Source organism: Solea solea, chromosome 1, assembly GCF_958295425.1.
Source record: "Solea solea chromosome 1, fSolSol10.1, whole genome shotgun sequence".
Lineage (NCBI taxonomy): Eukaryota > Metazoa > Chordata > Actinopteri > Pleuronectiformes > Soleidae > Solea > Solea solea.
Window position 1 is genome coordinate 20,318,656 of NC_081134.1, and position 27,173 is coordinate 20,345,828.

General features: G+C 41.7%; 1 protein-coding gene across 1 annotated transcript in view; it reads left to right on the top strand.

Annotated features, from left to right (window-relative positions):
* The window catches only part of LOC131460655 (cadherin-6-like), an 82,230-nt gene that overhangs the window by 39,300 nt on the left and 15,757 nt on the right, over positions 1–27,173 (top strand). Inside the window, exons 3-8 of the mRNA XM_058631324.1 lie at positions 4,513–4,807; positions 5,054–5,173; positions 9,038–9,211; positions 18,753–18,940; positions 21,757–22,007; positions 26,229–26,365. Coding sequence (XP_058487307.1) covers positions 4,513–4,807; positions 5,054–5,173; positions 9,038–9,211; positions 18,753–18,940; positions 21,757–22,007; positions 26,229–26,365 — 1,165 coding nt within the window. The remainder of the gene's footprint in view (positions 1–4,512; positions 4,808–5,053; positions 5,174–9,037; positions 9,212–18,752; positions 18,941–21,756; positions 22,008–26,228; positions 26,366–27,173) is intronic.

Consider the following 27,173-nt stretch of genomic DNA (forward strand, 5'->3'; position numbering starts at 1 on the left):
GAAGTGCTATCGAGCCATATCTCCTCATGGTCTATCACACTGCAGGGATATGGACCTGTGTTTGTCATGATGTGTCATGCAAGAATTGTTTGTCATTCAGTCATGAGCACACGGGCAAATTCCCCATCAACTGCTGTGTTTCTGATGTTTGGCAGTGGAGCACCGAGGCAGGAATTTTAAACATGTCAGTGGCACAGCGTCTTAGCCATTCTTTTGGTCTCTCCTCCATGTTTGTTATTCATCTGCATAAACCAATTAAAAATCCGTGCCTGTGTGATATTAAAAAACAGGCAGGCAGGACATCGAGGCGTGAGCATACAGTTGTCCGGAAAGGTGAAGAAGGGCGAGACCTTGAGCACATTGTGAATGTGTTTCTGCATTAATAACATCAGTAGCCTGAGCAGGCCTTAGATTCACTTTTCCTTTTTCTGTTTTCTTTATTTTGGGCAGGGGACTTTGAAGGAACAGGACTTCTGTGGGGACAGATATATTAAGTTGAGAGGAAAATCCTTTCATTGACAACGCAGCAAAACTTCAACAGTCTTCAGATTATGACTTCTTTTTTTTCTGGGGGGGATAAAAGTCAAGACTGAGCGTCAGCACTCTTGTTCCCATCAAGGTTGTGTTGGGATGTGAAAGAAAGAAAGTTTTGAAGGCCAGAAGGCTCATAAGCTGACCCAGTCTTTGACTTATTGCTTGCTGTGTGGGCAGAGTGGATCTTATTTCTCTTTTTTTCCCCCCCTGTAATGAACTGCAGAGTCCTTAACAGGTGTTGTTTTCTAACAGGTTAGTATGTGAAGATTGTTTAAACCCTCTCATTTCATTCGATGAACATAATCTATTTCGTAATCTGTTTCTTTTGGCGGAGCCATTTCTTTGACCGAGAACTCCAAAGGTGCGACTAAAATGAATAATCCACTCAGAATTCAATGAAAGTGGTGGTAGTGCGGAGGATCGTCATAATCATGAGGTCTAGAGGAGGTGGGAAGTGCTGAACAAATATTTTTAATGAACTGATTCTAATGATTCAGTTACATTGAAAACAAATTCTTAGTCACTCGTTTGTGTGTATGTGTGTAGTGCAGGCATGTCCAAAGTCTGGCCCACAGAAGGGAGCACAAATCTTTGGCTGTACTTCTTAACGAAGACGGAGGCTTCTGATCATGCCAACACCGATCTCACTTCTGCTATGCTAACAAGTTAGCATTTAAGCTAGCTGACTTTATAGCTAACACGTTAGCATTTAAGCTAGCGGACTTTATCGCTAACACGTTAGCATTTAAGCTAGCGGACTTTATAGCTAACACGTTAGCATTTAAGCTAGCGGACTTTATCGCTAACACGTTAGCATTTAGGCTAGCGGACTTTATCGCTAACACGTTAGCATTTAAGCTAGCAGACTTTATAACTAACATGTAAGCAATTACGCTGGCAGAGCTTCATCATCGCAAACTTTCTCCAGAGCTTAAATACACAACAAACGGATGGATTCTTTAGCGGCCGAAAGAGAGTGGAAGGACATGAGAATAATTGGACAGCAGACACTGTAGTTACTTCTGAGATGACGACAAAAGAAAAGCACCCCAAACCTCTTAGTAACCTCCTATCTTCTTATGGGGTGAGTTTTCATTAATGTCATTAATGTACGGCACATAAGTGTACATTTAAAGTCACATACAGGGATTAACAAATGTTTTTTCATGCTGCATGCTATCTTTTAATAAGCTACTGTGCATTTCATTAGCTCAGCTGGTAAGGAGTTGTGCTCTGACGCCAAAGTCCCATGTTAAAAACCCACTTGTGTCAGTCAGATTCTATAGTTCTTTTAACTCTTTCTTGGGTTCAGAGAAGGAGAGGGCGCCTGCTGTTGGATGTGCTAATAAGAAGTTGTGTGTCTATGTCCCTTTGGTAGAAATGTCTCTATTCCAACAGTGGTAACAATCCTGTACCTTGCGATCTAAAAAAAGAAGTTGAGATTGCCTCGGATGAAGCGCGTTAATCTGCCAGACCCCGGGATCAACTCATTTCCTTTCCTGCCTACCTCAGATTTAAAGGAAAGTTTTAACATTTAAATCACCACATTCAGAAAAATCAAGCCTTTGGTCACAGACGGTATATTAAATGGTGGTCATAGTGTTCTGGTTCCCCCTGAGGGAACACGCCAGTGTGGAATGAATAACCAGCAGGGTGCAACACCGCTGATTTTGGTCTATTTGAGTGGAAGTAGGTGGGGAAATGAGCTTCATTCTCACTTGATTTATAACATCTCTAAACGTTTTTCCTGAGGAATTAACTCTCTGCTTTGCTAGTTTGGGGGTATTTTTTATTTATAATTTCAGTTTATTGTGTTCACATTTAGAGGAGAATAAATGTTGCTGCAATTTTGGAAGAAGGGGTTGCGATTCAACGGGGAAATGTGTTGTTTTAAGGCTTTAAAACGGGAGTTTAGATTCTTATGGACGATGTTACAACTGGTTAGTGCTTGAATAGCTGGCCCACCTGAGGCTGCAGCCTTTGATTCCGCTCATTCTTTTCTATCCAACAGTATAGGACAGAGGGGAAAAAAACAAAATCTAAAATTAAGCATTAGGGGATCCCTCACCAGTTATAAAAGCAACATGTGATAACCCTACTGATAACCTTTCATATTCCAATGAGATAACATAAGAATAACTCGAGAACATTATATATTCTACAGTGGATTTGCTGTCTTGAGATATTATAGTACACTTGTACACGGACACAAACACACACATTCAAAGGCTTTCGGCTTCACACCTGACCTGCAGGAGTAAAGCAGGGATGAAGGGATGAAAGGTGAACAGTGAGCCTCTTGAGGTGGACAGATACAGACAAAGACAAGAGAAAGAGAGAGGTTGTTGCTGCAGGTAAGAGAGTCAAAGCAGCAGATCTCACAGATGTTTCCTGCTCCGGGCACAACACAAACTCTGGCTTTCTGCTGCTCTCTTTTTCGTTTTCTACTTCAGAGGATTCTTGTTTTGTTTCTCAATCTGGAGCTGACCCCGTTGCTCTTTCTTTATGTGTTTCTGTCTTTGCTCTTCTCCACTTCATCTTTTATAAGCTTGTCACCACAATGCACCGAAGTGTCCGTCCTCCTCCAGCCTCCACCCATGTACATGCAGAAGCACTGTCTGTACACGCAGGGAAGGAAGAGGAGAGTTTTTTTTAACCCTGAACAATGTAACTATAATTATAATGCAGGAAATGTATGGAATTAGATTTGTGTCAATATTTTCACAAAGCAAATACAATTTCGATTTAATCATTCGAAATATCCTATTTTATTGTTTGAAAATACAGCGCTCCCTCACTTGTTCTTAAACCTCCTTGATTTGTTCTTTGCGCTCCCTTATTTGTTTTTTGCCCTCCCTCACTTGTTTTTGTGCTCCCTCACTTGTTCTTTGCTCTTCTTGATTTGTTCTTTGCGCTCCCTCACTTGTTATTTGTGCTCCTTGATTTGTTCTTTGCGCTCCCTCACTTGTTATTTGTGCTCCTTGATTTGTTCTTCGCGCTCCCTCACTTGTTCTTTGCGCCATGGTTTTTTGTTTTTGGGCGGGCCTTAGGAAGCTGCCTGCCGATTGGCTCCTGAGTTTTGGCGCGACAGCTCAATGGACTGGAAGTCGTCATTGGGCTTTGAGTCACTGTTCGTCTGGAACTCGTTTCCCAAGTTTTTCCTTTCTACATCCGACAAAATAATTGTAAATATCTAATGTTTGTCCGATTATAAACGTTCGATTCTTCCATAGACGTTCCATAGAAATGCTTAAACACAGTGGATGTGATACACGTTCCATCTTCAATAAAGGCATCACAAATATGTAGTCATGTTGAAACAGGGCAGTGATTTCCCATCTGGTGATGTCCACCGTCTTAACAAACGTAGCACAGCAAGCGAAAGTAGTGCTTTTACTGAGGGGGAATATTTTCAGGAGTAGATAAGTAGGCAGCTGCTGCTCTTGTGAGTATTTCGGGCAGCAGGACAGCGTCCATGTTCGCAGGAAATAAATAAAAAAATCTCTCCAGACATAAACTCTAAGGTCAGAAAAAGATCTTAGTTGAATAACCAGCTTAACTCGGAGTGGGAAACATTAAGCCAAAAACATTTTCTACCAAAATGCTCCTCTCACCCAGCATGTTTGGGCGGGGGGAGGCATACTATTATGGAAATAAATAGAATGCTGTACAAAACAGGACAGCTTCATTAATTCTGAAGGCAGTTTGATTTAGGGCAAGTGTAAGATAATAAATAACAACAAGCAGACAGTCAAAAAATGAAGGGAAATTTGGTTTCTCATAAGATTACATCTTTCTCCTCACAATCTTAAATTTTCTTGGTGGTGTTTTTACTCGTATATAAGTGACAACATTAAAATGTGGGCTGTTTATTACCTCTGAATGTATGTAAGTAGAAATTTGAATAACTGAAAAGATGTGTACAGGTAGTTTTTTCTGTGGATCACTGAGCTCTTGTGTCTTTGTCTGCGTTTGCAGCTCCAGTCAGACCAGGACCACGGCAACGGCGTGGTCAAATATGTCCTGTCTGGCGAGGGGGCGGGAACCATCTTTGTCATCGACGAGAACAACGGCGACCTGCACGCCACCCGCCGCCTGGACCGCGAGGAGAAGTCTTTTTACATCCTCAAAGCCACCGTGGTCAACAAGCGCACGGGTCAAAAGTTGGAGCCGGAGACAGATTTCACCGTTAAACTCCACGACATCAATGATAACGAGCCTCAGTTCAGCAAGGAGGTCTACACTGGCAGCGTACCGGAGAGGTCTGACATCGGTAAGAGCTTACTGCACTTCAGGAATATTTTTGTTGCGTGACAGATGCTTTTATTCGAAGTGACACAGGCTGCTGCTGACTCAGGAGCGACTGGGGGGGGTTAAGTGTTAAGGGTCTCACCCCGGGACACCTCAGCTCTGCCACTCTCCGCCACCACCGTCCACCAAATATAATGCTTTTTGCTTTTATCGTATAGTTTGAACTACAATAATCGCGTGAACGTGTCTCTCTCTTGCTCTCTCTCAGGTACGTCCGTCATCCAGGTGACAGCGACGGATGCTGATGACAGTATGTACGGGAACAGCGCCAAACTGGTGTACAGCATCAGCCAAGGACACCCGTACTTCTCAGTGGACCCCAACACAGGTACCGTTGACAGACTTGTCCTTTACAGACTCTATACTTGAATATCTTTGTACAAAATACCTGAAACGTGTGAATTAGATGTCAGAAACTATTATGAATCAATAAAATGGGGCCAAACTGCTATAGTCTATGCTGCCTATCACAGTGTTGGCACACTTAATTATACTTAAAGGTGCCACTTCACCCAGAAAAATGCACAGTTTCCAGAGATAAATGTATCATTTAATCATCGGACAGTGGATCTGAGATATACGCATCATTCCCACAACAACAGAGGAAGTCGGGATTGAAAAAAAAATAAATCAATCTGACAAAAAATGTACGTCAAAGTGACAAAAGCCCTACACTGTACTGCTTCTCACTGTGTTTCTGTCAATTGTGACAAGTTTTATGAGTAAAACAGAAGAAAAATGTGAATTAAACAAACACAGCAGCATCGTCATGGTTTTAAGTTTACTCTTCATTTGACCAAGTGGGGGAAAATGGGTGAAACAATTTTGAGGCAAAGAGTGCAAACCTCATGTCTTAAAATCATTTTTAGCCTCTGCTAAGGTTGAGTGTTTAAAAATTCATCCTGAATTAAGATCTGCACCCAGATCACTTCAAAAATCTAATATTTGTTCTTTATGAAGAAGAAAGTGAGATCAAAATCCTTCAGTGTAGAGGTAACATATAACTGTGGGATATACCCAGCCTATCATTGGGCTGGTGACCTTTACACATACACACTTACACCGACAGTCACAGTTAACCTGAGCATCAGCTGCGTGTCTTTAAACCGAGGGGAGAAGCGGAAGAACCTGGAGAAAAAACCCACACAGACACCAGACCATTGGACCAAATGATCTCTGTATAGCTTTACAGCACTTGTTCTCAATCCAACATAAGCCTTCACACTGGCACTGTGACTTTTTAATTTCTAAAAGAAAGTGAAATAAATAAAAGAAATGAGCTTAAAAGCTTCAGCAGGGTGTTTGCTTTGAAGCAGCCTGACATTTTGGTGAATGTCAGTATTCCTTTTAGCTCGTCTTATTTGGGGCTTAGCTAAGTTTAACATGCCAAAGACCTACTGGACACACAGATATGAAAGTGACATCAGACGCTCCATCTGACTGTCGGAAGCAAGAACACTCGAGCTCTTCCCTTTGCACAGTAGCAGAATCCATTCATTGCCCAAAAAAATACAGCAACAAAAGAGCAAATTAAAGCAAGAGCTACAAAAACCACAAGAGCAGGGAAACTGCCGACGCTAATACTGCGTCTCATTTGAAGCTGACTTTAAATCCCATTTCTGTCTCACTCCTTTCAATCTCACTCCTCCTCATTCACATTATTGTTATTGTTGTGTCACCAGAAGCTAAATTTGATTTGGGTAAACAGTGTGTAGTGGATGCCCGTCTTGGTTCCAGCTCTTTATATGTCAATTTAAATCAATACTCTGATTCATTCTGATGCATCATAATTATGGAAGGACCAAAACTCGACGTGTACCTTCGCCTTGCTCACTTATGTTCAAACCACACTGAGAGAAAAGCGAACAGAAAAAGGAAAATGGGTTTTGCTGTACTGCTCCCCCACCCCAGCTGATCTTGTGTACTTTCTCTGTAAATAAAAAAGTCAGCCATCCATTTCGATAATCAGCACTCTAATCTCTCTCTCCCTCTTTCTGCTCATCTGTTTGTTTGTAACTACAAAGATGAGTCAGAACCAGGTTCATGGTCTGCTGTTTTTTTACTGCAGTGTGACAAACAAACATTATTCCACCGATGAAAGCCGCACTATGTCTTGCCAGGTAAACAAGTGTAGGAGAACGTTGTTAACAGCAATGGCGTCCGACTCTTCTTATACAGTACTGGCTGTTGGAGAGCAGACATTAATTAAAGAAGAAGAAGATTAAAGATGTTTGGACCCTAAATGGTTTATTGATAAATGAGAATGAAAGGATTTTACTGTAACGGGTACTTTCTTTAATACCTGCTCTGGCGAGGTTCCAATCGAGCTGAGGCGATACTAAGCGTGACGACTTGCCGTCACAGGAACAATGCCGAACTGTAGATCAGTTAAAAAGACTTAACAATCCTTAAAGACGTGGGTTAATCTCCTCCAACAACTACCAGGGCAATGTCTAAAATCTCAATATTTAACAGAGGAGTCTGGTGTATTTAGCAACAGCACTGCTATTTTTGTAGTGGAACACCAACCTGTGCCGTGCCGTGCCGTGCCGTGGCAAGTCAAAGCGAGCTGGGACCACAGTGGAAAAGGGCCATTAGACATGGTCATGATGACCTGCTGAAGAGTGCATGATTTGCTGAAGATTGTGCTGAAGAGGGCGTGATTTAAGTGACTCTGAACATGTCATGGTTGTTGGTGCCAGAGTATTTCAGAAAACTGCTCATTCACTGGGCTTTTTCCCCACAAACCAACCATTTCTCAATTTTACAGAAACTGTCCAAGAAAAAAGAGGAGAAAATATCCAGTCAAAAATGCCTTGTTGATGCCAGAGGTCAGAGGAGATTGACCAGACTGAAAATAGAGACGCCAACAGTAACAATCCCATTATTTCTAAACACAAAACACTTGAAAAAAGTGCCTTGTCTGCTTCCTTAGGTTTCCTGCGTACCTAATAAAGTGGCCCGGTGAATGTTAAATACATATTAATGAGAACATTTTTCATTGCTTTCTGAATTCTGGGCCTGTATCAATCTCAGTAATTACTCTACGGGAAAAAAGAGGCTAAGTCATTCCAGCATAGACAGATTCCTCAATAAGGAAACGACACAAATGAAAATAGGAAAAAATGACACGCAGCTCCGGTACAAACCATTTAGAAGAGTGTTAGATCAATGAAGAGAAAGATGCCCATAACTAACCCAATTTATCTTAAGCAACCTAAAGCAGTTTTATTTAAACAACAGCCATTGATTTAAACACACAGTGAGTCAAATACAGTTTGTTTTTTTATGAATGGGGCGGCACTATTCTAATGATTCAGTTACACTGAAAACAAGTCACTTCATCAAAAACTATTTTGTTCACTTCTTCCTCCACTCGCTGTTCGTGATCTGCAATGCTGTCGTTAAATACACCAGACTCCTATTATTGAGATTTTAGACTTCCCTGGTAATTGATGGAGATTAACCCACATTTTTTGGGATTATTAAATCTTTCTTAACTGATCTGCAGTTCGGTGATTCTTGTGTTGGACGTCTCTTCCTGTGATGGCACTCTGACCAATCAGTGGCCGTCATAGTATCGCCTCAAGCAGGTACTAAAAAAAGGACCAGGTGCTATCGCTAGTGGAAACGCAACTTAACCGTGCCATGTTGTGTCGTGCCAAGGCGACGCGAACCGGTGGAAACACGCCATGAATGTTTATGAAGAGGTTACAAAAATGTCTATATTTGGACTGTGCCAGGTGCAGCCATTTCCTCCAAAGTAATCCGGTCTCAATGCTACGCTAAAAGCCAAAAATGCCCTGACTCGGATTCCTTCCTAATGTGTTCAGTGTTCTTATATCCAGTCTGTGTGGTAAGATTTGTCAATGCAGACACAAGTTTCATGAGGTCAAAGAGGATTTGAGACGCCGTCGTAGATATGAGTGAATTTGCAGAACACGTGTTGTAACAAGCTGTGCATAAAAACAGCCGTCTCACAGGTGGCAAGTTCTCTCCTCAACCACCCACAGAGGAAACAAGAGCGATGAAGTGCAGTTTTTTTTGTAAGAGAACATAAAGTCAGGTTAACGTCACCCTAACAATACTTATTCTTCTTCTTCTTTTTTTTAATGAATACAGCACAAGCTGTCATTGTTGTGTGAATCTGATGTGATGCAGGCAGTTTAAGACTCTTTATATCTTTGTTCAGGCGTGATCCGGACAGCGCTGGGTCCTGGCGACATGGACCGCGAGCAGAGGGAGCACTACCAGGTCGTGATCGAGGCCAAAGACATGGCCGGGCAGCGGGGAGGCCTCACCGGCACCACGGTGGTTAACATCAGCCTCACCGACGTCAACGACAACCCGCCTCATTTCACCCAGAGTAAGTTCATGATGAAACACAGAGTCACACAAACACGCATTCATTATGGAGATCAGAGGCGGGAACGAAAGGCTGTGCGGTCATGTCTGGCAAAAGTTTCACAAGCTGAAATGTCACAGAGTTTATATCCACAAATCAAGTCTGGAATCAATAATATCCCTTTGCATCCAAATGCTATATTGTACTTTAAATGAGCCCGAGAGGCAAACTCAGAAAAATCAAACTCTAAAAAACATTTGATATCCCACCATTTACTGAGGAAAATTAAGATTTTATGGATTTTGCCAGAGCAACGCGGCGTACAGACGGACACTAATGGAGCTGTGTGTGTTAGTGAGTGAGGAACGACAACTGGTTTTATTCACATAACAGCAATTGCTCCACTTAGCTGTGAGTGAGTGGTTTGGGTTTTTTTTACCCTAATGGCGGCACAATGTAAGTTTCTCTCTTAGTGATTTTTATAGATACGGAACTTTTCTATTTCAAAACTCAAACACAAACTCCCAAACAGTCTGCAGCACATTTCAGTGCAGGATGCTGAGGTTCAGGAGGGAAGGTTGGCCTTTGCCGCCCCCACAGAAGTCCATCATTTCTCAAGTTATTACTGAGAGCTGACCCGCAGGGGTAAGGGTTAAGATTCTGTGAGTGGGTTGCGTGTTGGCAGCAGTGGTAAGGGGGAGAAGGCAGCTCCAGTGTGCTAATAAATAAAGTTTATTTTTTTACCTACACGATGCAATCACAGTAGATACATTAGATAGCAAGAAGATGTGGCGCATGGCACCAACTATCACGAGCAGATGGGATCTCTTATCTTATTTAACCCCCCCGTCTGTTTGTGAAATCACCTTTTTTTACGGACATGTCGGACAGTCTCTCTCACTGTGAACATGCGGCGTGGATTAGTGAACCAAAGGTGAGGCAACACACGGTGGAACAGCGGCATATCCGAGGCAAACCCTGCTGAGTTTAAGTTTCCATGACAAAGGATAGTGCGCACATCCAAGAACCAAAGAGCACAACTGTGATCCAAGGTGAAGATGATTATTGTTTGAATGAAGTGCCGGCGGGAGTTAATCGCTATTTCTCTGGAGTGGAAGTAGATGTTTAAGAGAGGACCAGGGATCGAACCTTTTGGTTCATGTTGATTTAGAAGTGCTCCAGCAGTGAGAACCGCAAGGTCGACGTCAATTAAACCACAAATTGATTTATTGTCTGTTTAAATTTCATGTAACGGGACGTCAAGACCTGAAAATAGAGATTGAAATGACAAACTTCTCAAGGAAATGTAAATCGACTTTATGATTCAAAGTGAGAAGTTGGCTTATTTTCTCATAGATTTGCATGTTAACGAAAATATTTTTGCAACCTGATGGTCATTCATGAGAATAACATGTTTCCGGCGTGTTCGGAGTTGTTCGGCACGTCTTTTTTGTGCCTTTCCTTGGGGAATAGTACCAAAATAACCGGCCCCAACCGTTCCATTTGTCGGTACCCTTGCCTTGTGTTATGTCCCAGCTCGTTAGGGTTGGAAGGGAAGCAACATAAACAACCAAGATGTAATACGGTTAAAGTTTAGGGTACGCTCACAAAATAATCTGGCAAACAGAAAATGGGAACGCTGTTTAAAATGAGAAAGGACTCTTCAAAAGAAAGAGATTAATTACTTACTCGTCAAATACAGAAATAAAACCCCGCTAAAAAACTTATGTCACTTTAAGGAAGGTATACCTAAGATTAAAAACAAACCTACTGTGACGAGGAGGAATACGTTTTCAGAAGCTAAGGACCTGAGCCCAATTTCCATGTATCCGAAGCTTCTGATACATGCCACTCGGCTGAAGGTTCTGCGGCCGCACCAATCGCTGTCCAAACCACCTGCGACTCCGCCCATCCGCTCCAATGACCGGCGAGGTCCCACGCTGACGAGTTTGCACATCTAACTCGAGGCTAAAATTAGGGAGGACGATGTCCAGTGGCCGTAACTCATTGAGACACCAGAGTAACGGTACGGGCCATCGTTGTCCTCTGTGTCGCGTTCATTGTCGGTGCACCGGTACAACGCCACGCTATGTAACGCACACTCCCATACCGAACCGTACCACGATGGAAACATGGCGTGTGATCACAGCACACTGTGCGACATTCAACTTGAACTGGATGTTTTTGCTTGCTGCTGACTTCTCTTAGTCATGGATCAGTGAATCCTCATGCTCAACAACTGACATGTCAGATGTTTCTTAACTAACTTCTGTACCTCACCTGTCAGCAGGAGACAGCTCATCTCTGTAAAAAATCATTTCACCCGATCTGTGTGTCCTTCAGGGGGAGGGAATTAGTCCAAGTAACAGTAATTCTTCCTGAAAGCCCTTGTAATTAATTAAACCTGATTCATCCTTAATCACAGAAACATACTCGGTGATAACGTGTGGGCTTTGTACCAACAAGCCCGGGCTCTCTGAAGACCCTGTGCTGTGCTGCGTTATTTCATATTCATGATGTCCTCTCCAAATGTGGCCACAAATTATAGATTGTACTGGCACAGCTGGGCGCTGCAGACATTTTAATTATTATTCAAATCTGTAAATTATAGTTCAGTCGGTGCAATCAGTCGTTTAGTGTAAAGTTTGTTTTAGAGCAATCACAAGATCACTCAGAGAGCTCAGACGAAGCCAGGGCTTCAAATACCAAATACCATCTGATCCACTGGATCTGGATCTGAATCAGAGTAAATTGAAAATGTAGCACAAGTTGGAGGTGTGTGATTATTACACACACACAGAGAGATTACTGTGACCTTTCAACACAGCACAAATTGAAAACATGAAGTGGTTGTTGAAGTTTTGTGCGGCGACAATTATCAAAAAATGTCAAACTATTGTGTCACACTATAAGTGTGAAGTCTTTTCTCCTGTTTGTGACTTTGTCTGTTTGTGTGTCCTGACCTTTGACCTGTGAGAACGGGTCAAATATACTGCAGTTTGTCAGGTTTTTGTCCATGTTAATCACATTTCTGTTATTTTCTGGCTTTACAGTTTTGCAGGGCTATGCACAGTAAAAACACTGTGGTTTGAAGTATGAGATCCATGGTAGATGGAAGATGATTATAGGGCCAAGTCTGATTGTCTTGTAAACAGAATTAAAAAAAATTAAAAATGTTAGAATTCTGAGAAAATAAAGTCAGAATCATGACTTTAATTTCAGAATTCTGAGATTTATTTTATTTGTTTTTGAATAAATTCAGATTTTTACGGAAGAAGATTAGGGCGACATGAAAATACATTTTGGAAACATGAAAAATGGAAAAAGCCAAAATTCTCAGCAAAAATATTAAGTGATTTTGAAGATTAAATTAAAAAAATTGTTTTTTGTTTTTTTACTCGTACTTGTGATTTTTTTTTCTCAGAATTCTAAGATTAAATTCTGAAATCTGAGATCAAGACTTTTTTTTGTTTGTTGAATGAATGTGAATTAATCCTGATTTCTACGGAAGAGGATTAGGGCGACATGGGCATACATTTTGGAAACAGCCTGAATTCTGATATTAGAATCAGAATTCTTAGAAAACAAGAAAGAAATTCTTCATTTTTTCCCAGAATTCTAAGATTAAATTAATCTCATAATTCAGGCTATTTTATTTATTTTTATTTTATTCCCTAAATGTATTTTCATGTACCCTAATCCACAAAATTTACATAATTTATATATGTAGCATAATTATAAAATATTGAATAAGAATTTGACTGCAGGAGAACAAGCTTGACTTGAAAAGTAACAATACTCTGTAGAATGTGGAGTCACAAATACAATCAGAGCGCAATCCTCTGCTCACCTGTGACTTTAGAGACTTCTCCTGACGAGATTTGACAGAGAGCCTCGGGGAGAAGAGAGAGGAGCAAAAAAACACCATTTGAAAAACAAATTCTGGCACTGAATGCCATGGCAACAGAGCCACGGTGGTCAGCGCTCGGACATAAATAAATAAATACATCCAAGGATCCAGAACAGTTCCTTTAATTAAAGTCGCTGTCGAGAGGTGAGAGCAAATTAGCCTGTCCAATTTCTTGCCATCTAATGTTAATGATTGGAGCTTAATCTGCGGGGGATTATGTCACTGTCACACGAGCCAAGTATACGTCAACACCTCATTTCTTACAAAGTGAGCCGGTTTGAATGAGTAGCAGCTAATCCAATAACGCAGATACAGAAAGACTGGCATCATGTATCGAATAAAACCAGAACTCATAGTGAAATTAGTTTTAATCTGAATAAATATTGACAGTGGAAAACAAGACGCACGCCATTTTTCTGGAAATGTCACTGCTCAATGTTTTGTGTCATGAGCAGATCAGGGCGAAAACTAAAAAAAATAAAAAAATAAAGCACTGCACCACCAACTCCCCAATGGGTCCTGAGGATATTTGGGATTATACAAAAAACAAAAGCAAAATATAACCCGGAGCGACAAGGGCCTCCAGGCCGGCCCTGCATTTTAAATATCGCTCCACCAGCATCTCCACATTTATTATTCTGCTCTTTTGAAATAGTCGTGTACAGTATTGTACAATCGTTGTCACGAGCAGATTATAATTAGTCGGACTGTTCTTACTTATGTTTATTCATGTCGTATGTTCTTCATGAGCAGATGGAGTGAGCGGTGCCCGCGTGTGATGGAATAATTGCAGATGTTTGTGTGTTGTTCATTCTGATGAGAATTAAAAAAAAAGCAGCAACAGCGACTATTTGGAAGCGATGTGGTGACACTGATCTCAGCTGCTGTTTGACAAAGAACAGATTGGAACAGAATGTAAAATTTTTCACCTTGTTTTCCGTCGTTCAGAGCTGTCTGTCAAAATCGACACGTTTCTTTTTTCTTCTTTTTTGAATTAATATTGTTTATTTGTGTTTGGTGGACGTCTTTGAAATAAGTTCTTTGACTTTTCTGCATTATTATATTGCAGTTTTTCATTTGTGTCACTTATATCAGTGGTTGGACCTCTTAAGGTAACACTGTGATCACCGTCATTAAAACACAGTGCTGTGTTTTCGCTTTGTGGTGTCGGGAAAAATTCCAATGGTTTCTGAAAAGCTGAGAAATTGCACGTGAAAGCCAACATATAAGTTCACTTGCGCTGTTGCAGGTAGCCAGAGAATCGGAGAGAGGAGGGGGGGAAAACACCTGTACATAGTTTAGTTTCCATTTTTGTGGCCTGTTTTTGCGACATTGAGACAAAAACTCAAACAAAAATTTCACACAAATGCACAATGTTTATGGCTAAAATAACCATAAAAAGGGCATTTTGAGACTTAGGTGTTAAAAGGTTTAAGATGGAGCGAGAGATAAAGGTGACTCTAGTTTTTGTTATTTCATGTATTATCATTTTTGTTCCATTTTCTACGCACGCTGCTCAAAATTCCTCTGCTCACATACCCTGGTTCATGCAGTAGAACGGTATTTCTGATTTTCAGTTTGAGAAACACGTATCTTTATCTAGTATATGTGCTGGTCATGCTGTTTCCCTTTATGCTCAAAACATAAAAAACGCTATTATTTCCCCCTAAAGACGGAGTGCCTTAGTTACTTTTCTGAAGAATTTAACACCTCGCAGGATTTCCCGCATTATTTATTTATTTTGTGTGTGTGTGTTTTACCTGCCTCACTGTAGAGCACCTGCAGCACTTCCTGCCTCTCTTCTGCACTTATTGTCACTGCATGTTATATTTGTATCTGTCAGAAGAAAATGTGTGTGTGTGTGTGTGTGTATGTGCTTAGATCATCAGTTTGCCGCACCTTAAAATGTCTCTGTACGTTGGTTAAGACCTAGTTTTAAAGGTTAGCGTTAGGCTAATGTTTAGGGTTAGACATTTAGTTGTGGTCAGAGCTGTTATGTACACGAATGTGTGTGTGTGTGTGTGTATTCCAGTTTAATTCAGTGCTAATCCCACTTTAGTAGATGCTTCAGAGTAGCTGAGGTTTGAACGCAGCAACAGCTGCTGCGAATGTGGCAACTCGTCGTGTGTGTGAGTGTTAGCTGTGCTTCAGTGGCCACAGTCGCGTAAAAGAGTGAATTGTTCCCACATTGATCTCAGTCACATTATCATCGCCACATTCGCAAGTCTTCTGATGGCAGGAACATTCTCTGCTGTTTTTCCTCTTTTCATTGTATTGTCGATTATTTCGATGATCATGACGTAGTTTTGTCTTATCTGGGCTTGTTTATGTGTCTCTGCTCGTCTGTGCTGTGGACAAAATAAGGTTTCAGGTTCAGGAAACAAACACTTTCCTGACACTTAATGAAACGAGCAACTCAATGATCGAATTCCAACTCGTGAATTCTAATAACTGACATGAAATAATCACTAGCTGCAGCACCTACAGTCTGTGCTGGCCAGTCGATGTCAGACATTTTAGTCGAGCAAATGAAAGAGAAAAACAAACCTTTTCATTTTTTTGTTTAACCCTTTGAACACAGATCATTTAGGCAGCTTATTTCCTTTACTATGTTAAAACGTGTATATACAGGTTTTAAGAATGATGTGATGATTAGAGTCTTATAGCCTTTTTTTCAGCACAATTTATAGGCTGATGAAATTATTGCTTTTTTTGTTTCCATTTTCACCAGCGATATAAACACACTTGAGCAAAAAGTATTCAAAAAATGTTAAAACCGGATAAAATTTTCCTAATGATGAAATTTTATCTCACAATTCTGACTTTATACCTCATAATTTCGACTTTTTACCTCTTTTCTTTTTGGGGGAAATGGCCCTCCATACATGTTAGCATGAACTCAGTGCAATTGCGTTCAGACACAAAAGGTTTGCACAAAACCGATTGAATTTGTGACATTTGGAACTATGTCACATGTTCAGAGTTCACTTGGCTCGCTTTTATGAACAAAAAATAAAAGAAAATTGTGTGACTTCTTCATGTGATTCAACAACACATAAGGAGACGAAAAAACACATTTCGTTGTCACCTATCAACGCACGCCCTGGATGTCTATTATATAAGGAGTTGTGTATTATTCCCGCTGCATTTTACCAAGTGTGCACCTGTGGCACGGATCTGTGCCGCGTAAGCACTGAGGGTTCTTTCATTCTGTCATTTGAAGCCGTAAATGTTGACCTCTCAGTGTTTCATATCTATCTTTCACTGCACACGTCTGTAACAAAGTAAAACCAGCAGTAACCATAGCAACACATACATCAGGGACATGTTACATGATCTGCTTTGTGTTTGGACACAAAAAAACACAGAATTTCTTCTACACTTTCATATTCATATTATTTCATATTCTCCTGTGGGAGACTACGACAGTGTTTTTTCTCTGTGCAGACTTTTTCAAAAATCGGATTTTTTTGCGGATTAGAATGTGAAGCACCTATTTGCTTGTCACTTTTAACAGTTTTGTTAAAGTTATTTTCCTTGTCGGCACGCTGGTGTGATTTATTCCGCAGCAGAGCTTCTGTTGTGCGGTGATGTGTGAATCGTCGTGGTTGTGCTGCTAATTAAGCTTTTGTTATACCTTGTGCTGGTTGTGTTGTTTTTGTTTTGTTTTTTATTTAAAGATTTGTGAATAGAAGTTTTTAATAATCAAATATCGAGCTGTAGTAACCGTGTGTGTGTAGAAGGAGGGAGGGAGGGAGGGAGGAGATAAAACTCACAAAACAAACATCCAAAAAACATCCCCTCCTCGTGAAGGTAATGAAATGATTCCTTTCGTGGAATAAGATAAGGGACGTGGAGAGCTGTGTTTCTTTCCCTCTCACCTGAAATGATCGCTGTGTGCTGTTCATGAATGTAAACATGTCCTTTTTTATCTGATTCTCCTTCCTGGTCCACACGCACACAAATCTACTCAAATGTAGATTGAATACTGTCTTGTCTGCCAGGCTGTATGATACCTGATGTGTGTCTGAAGCATATAATTACTCATTCAAGTGGTTTATACACACTGGGGTCGCTGAGATGGAACATATTCACACACAGAGTTAGAGAGAGAGAGAGAGAAGGATGTAATCTTGATAGGACGGTGCCTCGGGTTCGTGTCACCCGGTGAATCCTCATTTGCATTCATTTAGTTGTGTTTGCGGTACTTGTGGACAGCGCTCGGCGCATGTGTGTGTCAGTGCAGTTGTCTCACAGTGAGGAGGGAGAAGTCTCAGTAATAGCTGACTCTGCTCAGCAGCAGCACACTTGATGGAAACAGACAATGTTAGCACTTAATCCGGAGAACAGAAGCACGAAAAAAATGCTTCTTTTTCTTTTTTTTTAAAAAAGGAAATGATTGTCAGCAATTTGGCGCAGAGACATTGTTCTTAGCGGCTGACTTCCATCAGCACTTACACTGATGTTTTTAATTTTTAATTTCTCCTCTTCTTTTGTTCTTGCCTGTCTACCTGTCCAACCTTCATAATGAAGTCCTGAGACAGCACAGAGATGTTTCTCTATTCAGCGTTTATGCTGTCATATGATTCCCCCCCAAGCAGAGATGAACTTTTCTCGATGTCTTTGTTTGAGTTTATGAGGTGTATCCGTTTTCTGTCACGGGCACTATCCTCCTCCTCCTCCTCCTGCAGCTGCTCCATCACTGACTAACTCACACTGTGTGTGTGTGTGTCGGGGGGGGGGGGGGGGGGGGGGGGGGGGGCAGCTGTGCATTAACAGAGCTCTTCATCGAAAACCAGCCGCCATCGCCTTAATGACTCAGGTGGTGATGCTGTGGCTGTCATGTTAAGTCAGGTTTATTTGTGCAGCCCTTAATTGCGGTAACAGTATGAAAAGGGGCCTCATGGGGCTGCATGAGACAAGAAAACACAAACACCGGCTTAAGTAGCCACAGCAACAAGAGAGTGGAAAAACACGGGGACAAGGTAAAAGGTAGCACTAAACAAATGACAAAAGTTAGGGCTCCGTATTGCTCCTGATTTCATTCAGGGATACTTCAGTCACAGTGTCACTTTGACGTGAAAGAAATTCTCAGAGAACTGAATTTTTTTTCCCCTCTATCTCTGTTGCCTTTGAAAAACCGACAAAGACAAATACCAATTTGACTCGGATAATAATAAAGAGTTTCTCAGAGAGAGTTTCTCTTTGTCGCCTTGATACGCTGAAATGAAACCATAAATCTGCCTGTCAACCCCGGGAACCCCTCGGCTTTATCGCCTGACGATGAATTAGCCTCTGTGCGCACGGGTCATTGTTTTGGGTTAGCTTAAACGTGTCGACGGATTTCCACGCAGAGAACCTGCTCAAACAGGCCCCCGAAAAATCTTCTCCCTCGCCTATAGATTCTGTTTCTTCACTTCTTCACTAAAAGTATTGTACTAGTATGCAAGGGTCATGTGACCAAGACTCCTGCACTGTGCCTCTCTAATGGCACGACTTACTTTAAAGATGGTTTGAATGAGAGCACAATATTATTTCTTCGATCATCCATTACTGTGGTTGATGTGATGCTGCCATGATCACAGAACAGATACGGGTACAGACAGACAAACATTGTGGTCTGATGGTCTGTGTTGTTCTCTTTGTTGTCAGGTATTTACCAGTTCAGAGTTCCCGAGTCAGCCAAGTCTGGAACCCCCATCGGACGAATCAAGGCCACGGACAAAGACATCGGGAAGAACGCCGAGATGTATTTCACCATCGTCAGCGGCGACGGCATGGAGATGTTTGAGATCTCCACTGACAAGGCCACTCAGGAGGGAGTAATCACCGTCAGCAAGGTAAGAGGATGCAGGACATTAGGATATTATTAACAGTTGGCTCCAGACATTGTCTATATTTTCACATAATATGACGACTGCAGTGGGAGGTGGTCACGGTGAGCTGCGTTCACAGCAGCGGGAAAATCTGCAGAGGATCCAGGCTGGAACATCCAGGCGGGAGGCAGGACATTTGCCCACTGACTCGCTGTGGATTCTCCAGAGTTTCTCTGGCTGTGTTGTTACATGAGCTCGCTCAGACGCTATCTGGAGATTTGACTGGGGATTTGGCATGAATAAATGCTGGGAGAATGTCAGCAGCGACTTCTGCACGACATTTGTGTTCTCAAACACGATCTCCGGAGAATACCCAGACCTCGTGCATGTCTGAAAGCAGCTTAAAGTGCGCGTAAAGCAAATGCAAAGTTTGTCCTCTTCATGCCAGAAAATAGTGGCTGACGACGTGAAAAAAAAATACAACTGTGGAGTTAAAAATAATATGGCACGTCGAAAACTGTTGAGGCAGCAGAGCTGACGCTGTAAGCGGTTTATTGTTCACCAGTGAGTGAGTAACTGCACCTGCTCTCACCTGAGATGTCTTTGTCCTGAGGATGTGTCTGCACTACCACTTATGGAGAAAGAGGGCGACGGAGAGCGAGACTGTAGCTACATTGTGTTTGTGTTAAAACTGAGACCAAAAAGGGTTAAAATGTTGCTTCTCTATGTATTTGTTAAAAAAAAGTAGTTTGATAGCGGAGTGTTTACGTTAACAGAGAATGTTGCGAACACGTTTTAAACGCTTATCTTAATCCGTCAAATTTGGCACGGTGGCTAGTACGGCATGTTCCTCAGAAGACAAATGTTAACAGCTGAAAACACAGCTCAGCACGGTTTTCCAAACTCACAACAGATTTGTGATTATCCCACTTTCCTTTGGCACACGTGTCACTCTTCTTCAGCAATGTGTTTTAGGAAATGGCACGGTAGCTTAGAAGATGCAGTACGAAATATGCGATCACATGAAGATACATCGCAGTATCTGTCTAAATAAAGAATAAAAACTGACCTTAAGAAGGTTAATTACAGGTTTAGTAAGTAAACTGTTGATATTTGGGCTCCACCGTATCAACACTGGTATCCATAAATTGTTGTGTTGGTATTTTCTCCCACTCCTAAATAATGAAAATGTCAGATTACTACAGATCTCTTATCTCATAGTAACTGGTTTTAATGTCAGTGTTGTGGCCTTGTTTCTTTGAAAGATACACAGAGGCTACTTTCATTATTCCACTATTAGTTTATATGAAATCAGCGTAACGTAATATTATGATTTTAAGGCTCCTCCTGTTGTCTCCTTGTGGGTCAGGGCTGAGAGTTTGGAAGTCTGCGTCCGTTTGTCAATAAATTTGCGTTGTGTGCGTGTGTGTGTGAATATCTGCATCCAAATGAGGCCATCCTTTAATTATCCTGATATTTTTCTCATGGCATTGGTTAAATGAAATTAATTCTAAAATGGTGACTCATCAGATCCCACACTTTGGACTCATATTATGGATCCTGCCCACGTCGTCTGTTTTACATGTACTGTTAAATATGCAAAGCCTCCGCGTGCTTGACAGATGAAAGAAACCAAATTAAACTTCTTCATCTTTTACCTTCCCTTCACCACCCTCAAGTCGTAGCCTTTGCAGCAGGCACTAATGCACTGGAGTGGCTTTTTCTTCTTCTTCTGCTGCTGCTGCTGCTGCAGAGTTTTCAAAGGGATTCACAGTGTCCTCACAAAGAGCGTGTTTACTGGTGTACAATCACAATTGATATTTAGAAATTCTTTTGTTCCTCTTGCTGACACAACCCTAAGAAAGTCTGCGGGCTCTAACAAAGAAGTAATGATGTTCTGTCAGTAGGATGCGAGATGAGCACAATATCCACAATTTCTTCAAGGAAGCAGAGGCCCTTCATGTAGAGCTGCTCAAGTAAAATCCAAAGCTTTGTTCTTCTTTCGAGACAACAACCATGCAGCGTTGTCACAGTCAATGTCAAGGAACTGATTCCGTGAACATTATTTGAACTTTAAGAAGAAGAAAAAACTATTAACACTTGTCATCTGATTGAATTTGTCAGCAGCTTTTTATCACAATTTTTATTAATGTCAGATTCTCCGCCGTAACTCCATGTCCTGTTCTTTTATCAGTCAGCAGCCCTGATACGATCAGAGTCCTGTTCTTACATCCTATCTTTGATGCTCAACTTTTCAGCTGTAAAATTACATAACATATTGAACCAGATAATTCCCCTGCTGAACCGCAAGTAAAAATGGCTCTCGACCTGATATCAACTGCTCTCTTATATAAGGAATACAAAAAAATACAGCAAGATACAGCAAATATTTTATATTTCTACTATATCTCTGATAAACCCGGGTCCAAAGTGATCACAGATCAGGCAGCAATAGTGTCATGTTTGCTATATCTCAACATGGATTATGGATTATTTTAATCTGCACTAATCAATGATGGAATAATAGCAATGAATCAAATGATAATAAAGAGTTTCTTGTAGAGCACACAGCTCTTTAGCTTCATTACCATGTTAGCTATAGCAAATTAATAGTTAGCCTCTTGTGCTGCCCCCAAGTGGCCAGAAAAGCTACCTAATGCAAAAAAAACCTTCTTTCGGATTGTTCTTTCTTTTCTTTCTGGTCCCCTTTCTTTCATATGCCCTAAATATGCCCTATATATAATATAAAAAAAAATATGTGTATTATTTGTTTCAGCATCATATACTATCACATAGAATCAATTGAAATTCAACTTCTCTCTCCTCTTTGCCATTTGCAGCCTCTGGATTTTGAGAAGAAGCCGTCGTACACGGTCGAGATCCAGGTCCAGAACACCCAGATGGACCCTCGCTTCATGGCCGCGGGCTCCAGAGACGTGGCCACGGTGAGAATCGCCGTGGACGATGTCGACGAGCCGCCGCTGTTTGACAAGACGAGCTATCTGATGGAGTTAAAGGAAGACGCGGAAGTGGGCGTGGCGGTGGGTTCGGTCAGTGCCATGGACCCTGACGGAGCTCGCAGCGTTGTCAAGTAAGGCCATAGTTTTACTTGTAATGAGATTTATGTACTGATAACCTGCTTATCTTTCCAGCCTCCACGTCTCCACGCAGTGACTCACCGATGTGGTGAAAATTATGTTTCACTTTCACACCCTCTTCTAAATGCTGAAACAGTCGCACTGTTTAGAACACTGACAACATCCACCTTTAAATCAACCGTTACAACAACGTTGTCTGCCTCGCGGGTGAAATACTACATTGTTCCAATGTACAATATTTAGCTTAACATTAAATTAAAAGATACCTGGGCTGAATCTTGCAGTGCAACACATTTTTACAGTTCACAAGCATTTATTTTTAGTCACAACTACAAGGGAAATGCTCGCCACTGTTAATCCCTGGGGGCTTAATGGATACTACCTGGTAAACACAGATCATTTATAATTATAAAATATATAAGGGCTCAGTGGGTCACAGCTGTTGTGCAAACTTTACCTATAGTGACCCGGAATAAACCTGAACACTGTGCTAGTGTCCTGCTGCAGCAAAATGTAGAGAAATGTGGATGCATGAGGTGAGTCCATGGTGTGTTAGTTAGTTATTCAGTCAGTCAGTCAGTCAAAGTTAGTCAGGGTTTTTCTGTTGTAGCCCCACTTTGTGATTCTGATGAGTCATGAATTTTTCAGTGAATTGTGTACTTTTTCCCCCACTTTCAGTTTGCAGCTGGAATTGTGTGTTTATTTTTCTGCTGGAGCACACACACATCTGCTGAGTGAATAAAATGTCTTGTACACTACTTGTACTGCACGCACCAGATGGCCAATAGCCAATTAAATTTAAAATTTTAAGGGTATTTGCATAAAACTGTAACAGCAGCCCCAAACTCAACACGAGAGTTTTTAAACTCCATTAGCTTCTTAATTACAAGGTCCCTCCTCTAAATCTTGTCATTGTTCTTAGGTTGTTAAGGTAGCCACCAAAAACACAACCAGGTAAAGTTGCACAGCTAATTAGCAATAGTACGTGGCGAACTTTCAGTCCTCGTCTATGTAAATGCTAAAACCTTGCAGGCTAAAAACACGCCTCACTTTAAAGCTCGACTGTGGGCATTTAATGGTTCAGGAAGTGGCTTTTGGACGTTAGCAGGACAGTATCAGTCATGGCCGACTTCACAGCAAGAGTCTCTAATGTTGCTAAAGTGATAGCGATGTGGTGGTTGGGTGCACTCTGTCCAACAGAAACACCAACAACTGGTCAAATGGCTTTTCACACTGTGTGGACGTAGTCTTGCTTTTGTACAGTAGTTAGCTTGCGCCTGTGCTGGAATATTTGCATAACCCTGGTTTGATTTCCTTTTTCTTGCACTGGTGCTCGGAAAGTTCAACATTTCTCGGCGTGAATAGGCAGCTTTGTAGTTAAAACCTCCACTATGTACACTATATGGACAAAGGTATTTGGCCACACTTGATAATTATTGAATTATGGGCTGTTTTTCAAGCTTCGGGCCGTCGTACCCTTATCTCCAATGAAGGTATGTAGCATTAGCAACACAAATTTGTTGCAGTGTGCATTTGAGTACAGCACACCTGTGTGGACCCCTTAATGCCACGTGTGAACACTCACAGATAAAAACACTCATTCCTTGTATCACTGAAGGGAAGACAGTCGCTTCTGCTGCACGAGCAGATCATATTTGAAAGTTTCCATATCTGCACTGCCTGCTCAGCTTTTTATTTCCCCCCAAATATATTGAAGTCGGATGAAGTCGGACTTCTAATGAACCTCAATTCTCTAAAGGCTTGTGAGGAGTTCTGATAAGAGGCTGATAAGAGGGTAAACAGAATCAAAATGTAAAGCGTGTTCAATGATGGTCGCTATCGTGATTACTGTTGAGATTATATACCAGGCCATCTGTGGACCGTACATCTGCGCATGGAAACCTGCAGGCTGTGCAAACGCCTCACTGCAGCGCCGTTCGTTATTGATGCTCGGCACTGGGTCTGTGTGAGCTCTGCTTCTCTCCCCGTTTGTAATTGTCCTTTTGCTCAAACGGCATCGGCACGTCCTGGGAATTTTCTGATGTTTACAAAACAAAAAAAAAAAGCCTTAAGGCTCTCAGTTATTTGCTCTGCTGCAGTGGGTATTGATCAGGAGCTACAAGACTGTTAAGATAAGTTGAAACTTCCCCCCCCCCCCCGATCTCGGAAAAGGGAATTAGAGCTGTTAGTGATAATAAATAAAGAAATAAAGAAACAACAGGAGACGCTCGTAAAAAAATATGAATCTGGAGAATGAAGTGGTGCAGACGTGGATGATTAAACAATCATCGTGGTTGGATCACAGTGAAGAGGTGAAGAAGATATAACCGTGATGTACGACAGCAGACCAACACCGACTCTTTATGTCTCGGTGTTCAAAGCAGGCAGAGTGATGAGGAACATATTCCAATTAAAACAAGCATGGGACCATGGAGTGCTCTTAAAATGATGTGACACAAGGGGGCACACAATCTCACACGCACACACGCACAATTCCAATTACTCTCTTGGTGGTGAATTTGTGTATATGACTGGATCATCCATTCACGCTGTGTCAGTGAACTATTTTACCGTTGAGTGCTTCCAAATTATGACTAGACCTGGACGCGTGGAGGCAATTTTTTTTCCCACTTTAAGATTCATATATCGCTTTATGGAAAACAATAATTAAGATTGAACGCCCGCTTAATTAGCTGCTTGGTCGCTTTTGGACGTTGTGCCTTGTGAGTGTGGGGCGAGCGAGTACCGGCTTTGATCCAGACACTGACGATGTTCAGTGTGAAGCCCCCCCCCGCCCCCTTCACAGAGCAGTTTGCTTCCACTTTGACAGTCAGATGGAGAGGAAAGAAAAGACGAGAAGCAAAGGCGTCTCAGTTCTATTATCCATGGAGTGCTGTGAAGCCGCGAGTACGCTGCGTTCAGCAAATAGTTCAAAAATGGCGAACGCTCTGAGAGCGGTCCACGGAATTTTCAAGTGGCTGAGATGTTTTTGAACAGGCTACTGTGAGATTTAATAGGAGAGGAGGACAGAGTGCAGAGACGACCAGCGCGGCATCGTTATGTGATTCCAGCTGTTTGAATATCAAGGTTCCTTTTGTTTGTTGGTTTCATCCGAGCTGGTACATCAAAGTTGATGCGTCTCGATACACAGTTTTCCTTCAGGTGCCAGTGAGACTGCAGCGTGTGTGAAAACCACAAAGATTTCTTAAGTCTTTTCTCAGTTATGAGAATAACATTAGAATTTAGGTTTCTGTCTTTTTTATTTATTTATTTATTTATTTTTTGCCAAACCTTTGTGAGAAATTGCTGTTGTTATTATCACTAGAGTTCTTTTTTACCGTAATTTCCTTCCAAGGTCTCTTATCTTTTCTGTACTTTGCTTTTTATCCCAGCTCAGGATAAGAGCGGCGGGCTCTTCGTTCCTTACTTTGAACAACACATTTCTGCACTCTATGGTGGGTTTTAAGATCTCCAAAAAAAAACAAGATAAGGAGCTTCTTGTAGCTCTCAAAACCATTATTATGTCTGACATTTATAATGATTATTTCTGTGAAAAGATGACTCTTTCTCACAAAGTCAAGGAGAAGAAATATTTAAGAAAAATTCCCCTTAATTTGCATCAACACATACTGTACATGTCTTGTCCTTGGAACAGTTTTTGAGGGGTGTTGATAATAAAGTGTTTTAACTCGTGGCTCTTTGCATGTAAGACATTAATTTCGTAACGCTCGAGAAACGCTCTCTGTGTTTCTCAGTTTAGAGCTTGTAGAGAGGAAGGGATTTGTTTTATGTTAAAGCGAACAGAGGCTATGACAACATTGTGTCGGTGAAGTGAGACGACTGTAAACAGGCTGGATAATTAAACAAGCAGTATGATGTGATTAATACTTCTTGTCCCCGCCCACTCCCTCGTTCAGGTTTGATAGTATTGCTTGACGGAGCCTGCTTTTCAGAACAGAGGTAGAATAAGAACATCGACAACAACAGAAATCACAAAGAAGTTGCAATAAGATGTTTTTGACCCTAAATTATTTTGTCGTAACTTGAACTCCACACCATCACCGCTCTCTTTTTTTGCTGCTCAACTTCACTCTAGACTGAAAGAAATCAATTCCTCTACTGTTTTGCGATTGCCCGGCGAGGCTCTGCAGACGCAGGGGGGGTCACTGTAGTTCACCCTCCTCACCTCCTCGCTGTCCTTTTTCGTTTCGCAGGTACTCCATCGACCGCCGCACCGACATGGACCGCCTGTTCAACGTCCACCCGGGGAACGGCTCCGTGTTCCTACTCAAGCGTCTGGACAGAGAGGACGCGGCCTGGCACAACATCTCCGTCATCGCCACCGAGTTCAGTGAGTGTGGCAGGGGGCAGATGTGATGTGATGTATCGATGTACGAGGCCAGACAGAGTGTCACAGTCATTTATCATGGAGGGAACTCAACGAGAAGGGGCGTGCCACTAATTACAGTATTCGGGGACCCGCTGAGCGGGAAGCGGCGAAGCATCTGTTCACCTCAAATTACAAAATCTCATTTAGCCGAGTGGGGAGTTTTAAGAGATGGCCTCCTCCTCTAAAGTTCTCGCTGTCACTCAAGTAAAACAAGAGTGATGCAACTTCATTTAGGCAAACAGAGGGAGCGACTTGTGATCTCCTAATTTACAGCAAATATCTAAGATATGCACACTTTGAGGTATAATTCCCTGAAATTACCTGAAAGTGTTTGTCATTTTCTGTCCATAATGAACGAAAAAAGAGAAGGAAACGATGTAAATATGCTATAATATACCTGTCTGGATAAACCGGCTCGGTCAGATAACATTTGTTTTGATGTTTTTTTTACTGGCTATCTTAGAACAAATTGAAGGAAGTCCCTTTTCTGAAAACCCTGTACAACAAAATTTAGGCGTGAAGATCAGAGCGGTCTCTGATCTTCACGCCTAAATTTTGTTGTCGCACCTCACACCTCAGGTGCGACACCTCAGGTCCGTGTCACCAGCCGTGTTTGATGCAGCGTTACTGGAACTGCTTCAGAGGTGTGGGACATAGAATAGAATAGAATAAAAGTCAAGCCTTTAACACCGAGCATATCACTGACGACACGTTTGTACAAGTGCACTTTGCATTTACCATAATTACGCAATGGTTTGAGCCATCAGAA